We start from the raw sequence: 12,383 nt of genomic DNA, 5'->3' as shown, positions 1-12,383 counted from the left end.
CTCCAACAAGCCCAGCTTCGGTGCATCTTCACTCTCCTCCTGTTTCTGCCATGCTCGTCTCACCCCAGCTCTCCCTGCCAAGCCTGAAGGCGCTCTCCCTTCCTTCACTGTCTGCCATACCAAGAAAAGGCCTCTTCTGAATTTCTCAGCATGCCTCATTTTCTCTCTCCCAAAGCCATTTCATTTTGTGTCTTGTATAATCACCCTCTGGATGCATCCTAAATGCCAGCAACAGCCTAAATGTTCACTGCAGCTGCTTAATAGGTTGCAATATTCAACAACATCCTTCATACTTCCAGGCTCAGAGGACAGCTAAGCAGGTCAGGTGCTTAACTCTGTTTAGGTCCCTTTAAAAATCCTGCTAGGTGCCTTTCTGCAGCTTTTAGACACATACATAGCTCTGATGATCAGTTGTGCATCTCTTGGGTTCAATAGGAATCATAGAGAAATGGGGCTGGAAGTGACCCCCAGAGGTCATCGAGTCCAGCCCCCTACCTGGGGCAGGACCACCCCTCTCCAAACCACCCCATGCAAATCCTCTCGAAAGGTACAATTTGACAGGAGCAAAGACATCACCATCTGCCCCTACATGACTTTAAGCTTCACAAGTCGCTTTATTCACCTCTACTCATTAGGTGGGATGCATGTGCCTTTATTGAATTGTGGAACATTAGTCAGAGCAATATGCACTGGGATACGCTGTGCATATCTGGACAGGTCTCTTCCTATTCATTTGGAAGTAGTTGATCACTTGAAAGTGAGAATAGTTGTGATAAAGTACTTTATACTGGCAGGTGTACAGCTTTATACTGGCTACAACCTACAGCCCTTATACTGGCAGGTGCAGACACTGGCCTGCACCTGCCTGGTAGCTGAATTAGCATGCTTGGTGCTTCAGATGGTAATGACCAGCACAAGGCATTTTCTTAAAGTTGCAGTTGGAGCCTGTTGGGTCTGTTCTGAACGGCACGTTAGCAAAACCTGCTCGTACAGAGAGGTGATTATAGTACACCTTACCTCCTAGGTGAATCTCAGCTAGTGAAAGTGGACGCAGTTGAGCTGGGATTAGAAAAGCTGCCCCCATCTATCTCCTGCAAGAGGTCGTGGTGCCCAGGGTCACAGCACACCCTGGGAACAGCCCCACTAAGTCAAGCAGAATCAAAAGGCTCATTGGGAGGAAGTCGGACCAACAAAACCAACAGGGCAAAGCCCCAGGGCTGCACAACAGGGCTCCAGTGCCCCCTCCTTAGCTTATTAACCAGCTGCCACCTGTCTGATCAAGAGCAGCTCATTCTCCCCTTCAAGAGAGGCAGGGATTTCACCACACCGGTCCCCTCCCCTAAATATACTCCCAGTGCCCCAGTTCTGCTACTTCCATAGAGGTTACTAGAGGTGGCATCCTTGGAAGGGCTTGATCCTGCCAGGACTGAACACCCTGGATGGGAGGAGGGTTGCCCAGGACTTCACCAGCCTCTATAAAGCTATTCCTCCTTTCCCATACTGACAAACAATCCACTCCTATACTATTGTTAAGTTAAGCTGGACAGTAGTTATTGCTATTCATCATTGCATCTTGCAGCATCCCTTACTCAAGGAAAGCGAGTCGTTCCATTTCTACCTACACCGCGTAAACCAGAATCCAATCCCCTTCCCTCCAAAGGAATCGCATTTGGCACCACGAACAGCTGCACTGAAAAGAGGCGTCATCAATGAGCAAAGCATGAACAAGGATGGCAGAAACTTCTGTATGAGTCAAAGATAATCACTCGCATCTCATTACAGCCCCAGTTCAATTAGATGTTACTCTGAATAAAGACAATGAGCTTCGCACAAAACAGCTCACAGCACTGAGCCGCTACAGAATTTAGTTTCCTTAAAATTATTGTAAAAAGCATATGATGGGGTGATTTGGGCACAGGTTTTGCTTAAAGTATAGGTATAAGCTTCAATGACCCTATTAACCAAATCTACCTTTATCCTTTAAAGACTGTGCTGATAGGAAGCCGTGTTCAGCTGTAAGGTCTTTTTAATTCTGGATGTTAATAGTTGCCGACATGGGTATGCTGCAGTACTTGTAACGCTGCTCTCTTCTCACAGTACTCCGTGGAGGTCTTGCCAGAGAGCAGTGCATTTGCTATTGATGAGACCGGGGCAATTTCCACAACAGCCTCTTTCCATCTGGAAGGAAATGAGAAAAGGTAAGCAGAATAAAGGTGGAAATGACAATAGCATTGGCCAAAGCCTTTTTCAGCCTTCAGTCTTCTTGGTCAGGGTCTTGAGCCCGAAGCGTTGGGCTCTGTTTGTTCCCTTCTCCAAAATCCACTCAAGCACTTAAATGCCTACGTGGGATCCCACTCCAGCCCTCCGAAAACAACTGATGCAAAGAAGTGGGTGGTTGCTTCTTCCTGGTCTAGGATTCATCTGCCCTGTGTCTCAAAATTCATTTCAGGGCAACTGTCCCTAGCCTCAAAAGTTAAATGTTTAACTTTATTAGTAAATGTTAAAAAGGGAGTAAAAATGTTTAAGGGGTAGAAGGAAGTAGAAAGACCCTCAAGAGGGGCTACATTGGATGGGGGGGTGGCCACTAAGTTGAATCCTAAGGTAGCCTACCTAGCCCAGGGGGAAGGAAACCCAGAGACACCTTTGCCATCACCAGAAGAGGCACTAATTAAGTTAGTCCCAAGCATTAAAGGTACCAATATAGACTGGAAAAAAATGGATTTAAAAATAGTTGGTATCTGTGAGCAATGGGAAGAACCTTGATGTCCTGATTTGGGGACTCACAGATGCAGAGACAGATTAGTTATAAGGACAGAAAAGCAAACATCTCCATCTAGTCCAACTGCCTGACCTGCAGAGACGCAGACCTTCATCCCAAACCTGTACAGAGTTTTGAATGACAGCAGTGACTTGAGAAAAACAACCCTTCTTGAGCTAAAGACTTTAAAGCAATGGCAAATTTTCAATTTCCCATGACGAGCTGCGCTATTGATTTGTTGCCCTCACTAATAGGAAGTTCTGTTGTTATCAGCCCCATTGTTTTTCTCATCCACTTCCACCCCCTGGATCTCATTATACAGAAGAGGGAGAGCCGGCAGCTTGAGGCGTGTGGTAGGGGTATCGGGCAGGGTCAGTACTTGGCTTTATCCTGGGCTGCAGTGGCTCAAGATCTGGCAGGCAAAATCCCTGATGCAAAAAAAATCCAAGCCTGCAGAAGAGATTTAAACACATAGGAAGGAGTCCTGCCACGGCCTGCAGGTTTTTATGCTCAGTTTATACCCAGTGAGAACAATAGTCAAGCTATATTAATATGGCAAAAATAGCTCTTTCACTATAAAAGGTACTCTGTAGGAGAGTTTTGGTTCTTTAAAAGGAATATATCATGCAGCATGACAGACTTGCATTCTGCAAGCCTATTAAATAGCTGAGAATCACTCCTTTTCCAAAACTGGTTTTAATAGGAAAACCATCTTTTTAAGATGACCTCTAAATCTTTTTTGAGTTCACTCACTTAGTCAGCACCTGAGAACCATGATCCATAAAAAAGCCATTTGCACTTGCTTTATTTTCTGTCAAAACCCCGTATTTCAGTATTTTCCTTCCCAAAGAGTAACTCTTGGGTGGACTGAAACTTTTTCCCCGTTCTGACACCACGGCTTTGCAAGACAACCTGATGCAAACCACATTTTCCTCTCCCTTCTTGCATACCCCCTTACATGTGTTTCACTAGATACTACATCAGGGTTTCCCAGTCTAAGGAGCATTGGAGGGGAAACCCACCCTGCCAGACTGAATTTATGAGCAGGGATGTAGTTGTGTCTGAAGCTGGCAACTCAAAGGGAAGTTGGTTATAGGGGAGCCAACTTCCTAGCTATATAGGAACACGGTGCACTTCAGGCCTTTGCAACTATTGTGAATGTTATTAATATTTGTGCTCTAAAGGCAACGCTTTTCTGAAGGTGGCAGGGAAGGGAAACAACCTTTTGTGCTTGTTTCTATGACAAATTCAGTTGTTAAATACAATACAATGTGCATGCACGCACGCTCTCCCCACCACAGATGATGTGCTGGGAGGATTTATCCTTCTCCCTTGCTGTGGAAAGAGGGTCCAAGCCCTCTGTAGGGCACATCATCTCCTTCAGATAGGGAAAGCAAAAACCGTGCATGCCCCGCTGTCTTCCCTGCAAAGACGATCTCCAGATAACACGGCCTGCTGCAGTTCAGACCTCTCCCAGTCCAGTGCTAGGGACCCTGCAGTGGAGACCTGGGTGCCAGGCCCTACAGCTGGACTTCCCATCGCTCCTTAACTGAGTTACTTTTGCAGCTCCTATCCCTCCTACTTATAAGCTCTTCCTAATCTCTTCACTTCCCATTCATTCAGGTCCTGGAGGGTCCTTCACTGCACGTCCTTCCAGGCTGTTGGCTCCCAACTAGACTTCCTCCAAGTCATTTCCAGCCCCAGTGAGCATGCCTGCTGCTCACCGCACCCTTATTTTGGATGGTTCTGGCTCACCCAGCACTCACTCAGGTCAAGCAAGTCTGTAGGCACATAAGACCCAGAGCTGCATGTTGTAATGCAAAGCACATGGGTCATGCTGATCTGCAAGTGCCTTGAGAAGTACTCAGAAAACATCTACACCTCTTACATTTAACCCTGCAGCTGAGCACTGAAAATCCCTCGAGGTGGGGTACTCCCAAATTGGTTTGCATTTCTAATGTCTGCTACAACAGGACCTCCAGGCTACAGGGACAATGAGGAAACAGCCTCATTTAACACCACTCTGCCAGGAAGGGACTCAATGCTTATTTTTTAATCTAAACCCCATTTCACTCCAGAGCCAGGATATCAGGCAAATGATAGCCCCTTGTTAAAGCCCACAGCTTGCAATTAGTCTAATTTTGCCTGGACCAAATTGATGTAATCATCCTGCACCAAAACTCCCATTCAGCAAAGCACATGCCTGACTTGGAGTAGCCAAGTCAAACTACTGCTCATATATGACACTTCTGCTTAAAAACACTTGATAGGTCAGAGGGCTAAGGGGTAAAGTAGCAGGTTGAAGAAGTGAAACATGCTTCTTGGGCTAATAAAATGAGCTCTTTCCCAAAATCCAGAAGGGCGAGGTTCTTGAGTTCACAGGCTTCATGACCCCTGGGATCATCCAATGTTTAAGTGGAAATCAAGAAAAATCCTTTATGCCTCATTTAGCCCCATTAGATCCATCTCAGGTACAGCAAATCACATCTGTATCAGTCCTGATAAGAATAATGGCAAAGCCTCATTAAATCAGCAGTGGCTCATTGATAGCATCCAATGAGGGTAGATTATCACCTTAGTAAAAAAATCAATCCTGTCCATTAGCCATTCCCCTGCATTTGCGTACTAATATTCTCTTGCCTTGTTAAAAATAGAAGCTATTTCTCTTTAAATCACTTTAACATTTTAAAACAAAGCATTTTCTTAATGATGGCATAAACTACCTCGTCCTGAGAAAGTTTGTGAAATCTCCCTGCTTCTCTTTGTGTTATCAGTGCTTTGTTTCATTTCTTTGCAGCTACTCAATAGCAGTGAAGGTGACGGACGCACACGGCCTTTCTGCAACTGGGCACATAAGGGTGTTGCTTATTAACATAAATAATAATGACCCCATCCTCACTTGCACGTAAGTAAGCAAGAGAAATTACTTCAGCCCACAAGTCCCCACTTTGGGATTGCAGGGGTTTTGTTCCTGGTTTTATTTAGATTATCTTCTGCAGAATGCTCTTCAGTAATGCACCCATATTTTTTCCTCTTTCAATAAAGTTTTTACAGCATAAGGAATGGTGCCCTGACTCCCAAGACAGAAAACTCCACCATAGGAGAGATGGTGAACATCACACTCGATGAGGAAATCCCTCTTGGAAAGGCCATTGGCATTTGCCAAGCTATGGACGAAGATTTAATGAACGACCTCGCTTTCTACCTTGATCCAGGAAATGCTTACTTTGCTGTGGATAGAAGTAGGTCCTTATGGGAATCTTCTCAGGGACCTTTGAAAGTCACTGTGTATTGTAAATGAGAAAACACACAAAGCAGTAGGAAGAAAAAGTCTAGTCTCTTTCTATGACCAGGTTATGAAACGCCTGGACACAGGAGGAGGGGTGGATGTCGTATACTTAGACTTCAGGAAGGCCTTCGATACGGTATCCCACCCCATACTGGTGAACAAGTTAAGAGGCTGTGATGTGGATGACTACACAGTCCGGTGGGTGGCGAATTGGCTGGAGGGTTGCACCCAGAGAGTCGTGGTGGATGGGTCGGTCTTGACCTGGAAGGGCGTGGGCAGTGGGGTCCCGCAGGGCTCGGTCCTTGGACCGATACTCTTTAATGTCTTCATCAGTGACTTGGACGAGGGAGTGAAATGTACTCTGTCCAAGTTTGCAGATGACACAAAGCTATGGGGAGAAGTGGACACGCCGGAGGGCAGGGAACAGCTGCAGGCAGACCTGGGCAGGTTGGACAAGTGGGCAGAAAACAACAGGATGCAGTTCAACAAGGAGAAATGCAAAGTGCTGCACCTAGGGAGGAAAAATGTCCAGCACACCTACAGCCTAGGGAATGACCTGCTGGGGGGCACAGAGGTGGAAAGGGATCTGGAGTCCTAGCGGACTCCAAGTTGAACATGAGCCGGCAGTGTGACGAAGCCATCAGAAAAGCCAATGGCACTTTATCGTGCATCAGCAGATGCATGACGAATAGGTCCAGGGAGGTGATACTTCCCCTCTATAGGGCGCTGGTCAGACCGCAGGTGGAGTACTGCGTGCAATTCTGGGCGCCGCACTTCAAGAGGGATGCGGATAACCTGGAGAGGGTCCAGAGAAGGGCCACTCGTATGGTCAAGGGCCTGCAGACCAAGCCCTACGAGGAGAGACTAGAGAAACTGGACCTTTTCAGCCTCCGCAAGAGAAGGTTGAGAGGCGACCTTGTGGCTGCCTATAAGTTCATCACGGGGGCACAGAAGGGAATTGGTGAGTATTTATTCACCAAGGCGCCCACGGGGGTTACAAGAAATAATGTCCACAAGCTAGCAGAGAGCAGATTTAGACTGGACATTAGGAAGAACTTCTTCACAGTTCGAGTGGCCAAGGTCTGGAACGGGCTCCCAAGGGAGGTGGTGCTCTCCCCTACCCTGGGGGTCTTCAAGAGGAGGTTAGATGAGCATCTAGCTGGGGTCATCTAGACCCAGCACTCTTTCCTGCCTATGCAGGGGGTCGGGCTCGATGATCTATTGAGGTCCCTTCCGACCCTAACATCTATGAATCTATGAATCTATGAAAGCCAAGCTGTGGCTGTGTGCTGGCAACAGCCCCCAGAAGTCTTCTCTTTGCTGAGCTTTCTACCACCAGGTCCTCAGCCAAAGCCGTATTTAGATGCTGGAGCAAAATACAATTCTAGAGCAAAATACATATTAAATCCTAGAGCAAAAATAGCCTAACGTAAGTGCAGTTCTTAGGCAATCTAACTGAGACGTATCAATCCTTTTCGTTCAGGAGATGAGAGAGACTTTGCTACCCTCGATTCTAAACGTGGGCTGATTTGCTTGACATAAACCTGTGTCCATTTCACAGACCGTGGAACTCTGATGGTTGTGTCTAGGCTGGATATGGAGGAAGATGGATTTATGAATGTCCAGTCCTTTACTGTCAAGGCTTGTGACAAAGATCTGAGATGTGCTGCCATTTCTGTCAGTGCAAACATCCTTGGGGTCAATGATAATCCACCATACTGTGACCAGTACATGTACAGGTGAGCAAAAGCCCCCCCCCCCCCCCCCCCATGCATTGGTGACAAAGGATTTGCTCAACAGATGAGAGTAACAGACTTTATTCTGACTTGGGTAGACTCTTCCATGCGTGTACGCATGCAGTCATGAACCATACATGCATGCACACACATGCACAGAGTGTGGTTTGTGAGGAGAGAGGAAAGAGGACTTCCAATTCCTAAATTTCTGTATAAGAAAATTTGGAAGCTTCTTCCCGCACCACCCCTCCAATAGTGAATCTGCACTATGAATTTTACACCTGTAAAAAAGTGCCTAAGAAGTACCAAACTAACCTGTGCTGTGGTTAGATGACCATAAGGCTGACTGATGTACATCCTTTGTTGCTGGCCAAGTAGGAACACCAATGAGCCCATTTGATAAATACCAGTAGTGCTCTTGATCACTTAAATTTTAATATTAGAGGAATCCTCCTACTGGATAGTTTTAAATCATATATGGCAAAGTCTATTTTCTAATGCTCTTTGAAAGACTGGCTTATTTTGCACCCCCCCCATACTCTATATTGGACACTTGTCCATCCCAGAATGCACCAGATGCTACAAACAATTAGTCTGGTTCCCTTTTCAGTTGCATTAATATAAGTCCCTGCTGCTGGCCAGGGGGTTGCGCAGATAATCCCACAGGACTGGGATATAATGGTCGGAGAGGGATGGCTATACCCTTTAAATCAATGGGAGTTTTAACACTGAATTTCACTGGATCAGAATCAAAGCTAGACCCTGTAATCCCCGCAAATCCAATATTTACACCGATGTACCGGTAGTGCAAAGGAGAGCAAGACAAGACCTTTTTTCTATAACATCTAACAGACTTCCCTACTTTTGGAAAGAATAGTGAAACAGTTTGATTCCTGCCTCAGTGAACTTCATTATCTACATCAAATTAAATTCATCAAACCAGCTTCTCAGCTGCTGTACATCATCCTGTCCCCACTGAAGTCACTGAAGTGACACCAGTTTAAACCAGCTACGATTCGGCCTGGTGCTTGTTAAAATGGCTGTCAGTAGATGAAATCTGCATAGCTGATGGACATCTATGGAGCATAATTACAGCAATTGCTAGAATACTAATTCTTTTGATGTTTTAATGGCTTTTCTTTAATTAGATATACAGACATGGAGGTTATTGAAAATAATTCAGTGGTTGCTGAGCTGACGTGTCATGATCAAGACAGGCCCCCTGATGTACTTCATTACACACCTAACAGCGGTCCCATTGGCACTGGAAAACTCTTTGAACAAGTCCCAGGGGCTGAGAATACAATTTGGGTGAGTACTTAAAAGAGTATTGCAAGGGCTGTGAACGGAGAACCCAAATGAAGACAGAAGAGACTCTCATCACCACCGTCACAGGCATGCTCCAGCTAGGATAGACACGCACCTTAGCCCTCCTCCGGTCTTTTTTGTGGTTTTGTCCTGGGCTGCTGCTGTCTGCGGTAGAAAACTATTTTCTGGGAAGAGAGGAGATGATTGAAGTTTGGTGATCTTCTGGGCGTGGTGCAAAAGCACATGTGTGAGAGGGGTTTTGGAGAGGGCTGGGGGAATGCTTCCTGCTGTGATAGAGGAGCTTTCCTAGGTGGCTTTCAATGAGTTCTTGTTGATGATTTTAGTGCTGCTGAGATTTGCCTCTATTGTTACTGGTATGCTATTGTGCCTTGCACCTCACATGGATGTCTTGGTTTATTTTCATTTAAATAATTAAAGAGCAACTCTTTTACTGAATGAATAATGGGAAAGCGACTGGCTACGACTTGCATATTCCTCCCCGTCTTCTTCTTGGTTAGATCTCAGCATGGCATGCGAGCTAAACCTCAGTAAATTCTGCCAGAAACCCCAGGAGTTTCCTGCATGCTCCCTTTTTCATTTCCTGTGCTCACTGCTGTTTCATAGTGCTGCACAATATTAGATGCCTAATACATTTTACCCCAGTGATGCCTGCATTCATACTGTAGTGGCCCCTGAAGTCCACTACCAGGCCAAGCAACACAAATAGATGCTGCACAAACAGATGCTGCCCCAATTTGTGCTCTATTTCAGTAGGCTAAAATATGTTTAGTCTTTTGGACCAATCCATATGGAAGCAGCTCCATATGCAAGATCACAAACAGCTCCATGCAAAGATTTCATGATGCAGTTTTATCACGTACTTTTGACACTTAGTTATGTGTCTAATGAGACCATTTATTTAAGTACAGTCTGAAATCTATAATTTCAGGTGTTCTTTAGAGTCACTTCACATAGATTAATGTAACAGGCTATACATATTTGAATCGATGCCTCTTTCACCCAAGGTCACCAAGGAGCTGGATTATGAAGACCCAGGTAACATTGCAGTTGGCAATACTCATGAAATGACAGTAGCCGTGTATGACGACACAAATCCCTCGCATACAGGTAAGTTTCTAATGCATATCGATTTGTGGATACTTCATCTTCCTTCTACACACTGTCCCATTACCGAAACATCCCTTCTGGTTGACTTCACAGCTCTTTTAACGAGCCCTGTTGTGGAGACCTATTTTCTTTGTCCCGAGTGTTTTGCACTCTTCAAATGAATCAAAATCTCAGCTTGTTATCCTCAGTAATTTCCCATACGATTGGACAGTGAACTGGATTCCATTCTTACTGCTACCTCTAAGATACCACACTGTGTCCTATTGCTCCTACTTCATTTTATTTATATTCGGGCGCGTCTACACGAGATACTTTCTACAGAGCTAGGCAACTCTGCAGTAAACATCTCGCGTCTACACATGCAGCCCTATTAGGCTGCAGGAAACTAATAAACTCCACAGCACATTAGTACTTTTAAATACAAGTACTATCCTGCTGCGGAGCTTTTTTTGTGCTTAGCAATGCACGTGTAGACACTGACCCGGTTTGCTGGGGCACGAAGGTGCTTCAGTGTGGGCATGAGGGTACTTCACCCTCATGCCCTAGCTAGCCCCTCTGCACCATGCTGAGCTGGGTCAGAGCAACCCTGGCTAGCAAGCTGACCCCCCCCAACCCCTGCCAGCCAAGGCTGTGGTGCCCTGGCTTGACATGCTGCAGTCCCAGGCATGCGTGTAAATGCGGTATCTGGGAGCAATGAACTCCAGCATGATACGCACTGGAGTTTATTGCCTCATCTTCATATGCACAAGTAAATGCATCCTCTGTAGAGTAATGAACTCCCTGATATTTCATAATGAGAAGTATTATAGGAGAGAGAGAGCATGATACTGTAGAGATACCTGTTTTCTCTTATATTTCCAATTATGGGAAATGATGGCTAGATTTTCCCGTTTTGGTCTGGTTCAATGGCTTGAGCACAATATTTTCTCTATGCAAATACTTTTCTGCAGAACTCCCTTGCATCTTAGCTTCCGTTTTGAACCCTCTCAGATTTGAGCCTGCTACCATCTGTTATAAAGTGGTAAGAAGTGCATTTAATTAAGAGCACTCCAGCCACACACCTCCCTTCCCTTTTTCCCCATCTCTCTTTTTACTTGGTAAGCTGGCAGGGAAGTTGAATTGAATAAGGGACTCTAAGTCAATCCTCTATTCCAGAAGTCTTATGTTGGGTTAGCCACACAGGCTGGCTAACCAGGCCTCTGCACAGCAGGCCAGCTATAGGCAGGGTTGGCTGTGTGTGCTATAAGTGAGAAATTGTATTCTCCGTTTCCCCCCCTTTCCAGTGACGGCAACGATAATAGTGAAAATCACTCCTACCAATGACTTCAGCCCAGTGTTTAGACCTCCAAGCTATTCATTTACAGTTCCAGAAACGTCAGGCGGTAAGTAACAAGGCAGTCCTCACCGTCGCTGGGGTTCTGGTATGGCTAGCAGGAAGGTCTCAATGGGATTGCAGTTATTGTTTAATTTGTCAGCAACTCGACCCAATCTTAAATGATGGACCTGGGGCTGGGTCCCCTTGCACACTGCAAGCACTCAGCACAACCTGGCATCTGGTTGGCATTGCTTGCAGATAGGGATACACTGAGGGAGCTAGTGCCCAGAGCAAGAAATGACAAGGTATTTCCATGGGGCAGGGCAAAACACATGGGCTGCAAGTGGCAGAGACAGCTTTGGTGCGTGGCATACAGCAAATCAGGGAGACAGCTGGTAGTACGGTGGTAGACTGGGCAGAGAGCAAAGCAGCAGAATGGGCAGGGAGCAGAAAACAGAGAAGTAGAACAGGCAGAGAAAGGGGATTGGAGTGCTATCTGGGGAGGGCATGGGGCTTAATTTGTAGCACACCAGCCCAAAAGGTTGGCCCTAGTTGCTGGGGTAAAACATTCACATCCCATGGGCTGAAGTAGCTCTGTGTGGTTTCAACGTGGAGGGATGCAGGCTGCCAGATCCTCTGCCTTCAGCACACCTGCACCCAGTCTCCCTGGCACACTGGGAGCCCACACCCTTGCTCACACCTTAGCCGCGTCCCTGCCTCGCTCAGCACCAATGCAAAAGAATGTGCCCTGCAAAATGTGGGAATGTGCCCTGCCATTAATATCCCAAAAATCCCATTAATGTCCTCAGTGCCACTCTGCTCACAAGCTGGTTGGCATTTCACGGAGCC

The 12,383-nt window shown here is 46.1% G+C and overlaps 1 protein-coding gene across 1 annotated transcript in view; it reads left to right on the top strand.

The window, feature by feature from the left end:
* Window positions 1-12,383, top strand: part of LOC106739677 (cadherin-related family member 3) — a 46,853-nt gene that overhangs the window by 20,627 nt on the left and 13,843 nt on the right. Inside the window, exons 6-11 of the mRNA XM_059715996.1 lie at window positions 2,098-2,198; window positions 5,804-6,000; window positions 7,609-7,786; window positions 8,932-9,094; window positions 10,117-10,219; window positions 11,503-11,601. Coding sequence (XP_059571979.1) covers window positions 2,098-2,198; window positions 5,804-6,000; window positions 7,609-7,786; window positions 8,932-9,094; window positions 10,117-10,219; window positions 11,503-11,601 — 841 coding nt within the window. The remainder of the gene's footprint in view (window positions 1-2,097; window positions 2,199-5,803; window positions 6,001-7,608; window positions 7,787-8,931; window positions 9,095-10,116; window positions 10,220-11,502; window positions 11,602-12,383) is intronic.

The sequence above is a fragment of the Alligator mississippiensis genome, chromosome 12, assembly GCF_030867095.1.
Source record: "Alligator mississippiensis isolate rAllMis1 chromosome 12, rAllMis1, whole genome shotgun sequence".
In the NCBI taxonomy this organism is placed as follows: Eukaryota; Metazoa; Chordata; order Crocodylia; family Alligatoridae; genus Alligator; species Alligator mississippiensis.
This window is presented reverse-complemented; position numbering and strand designations above follow the sequence as displayed.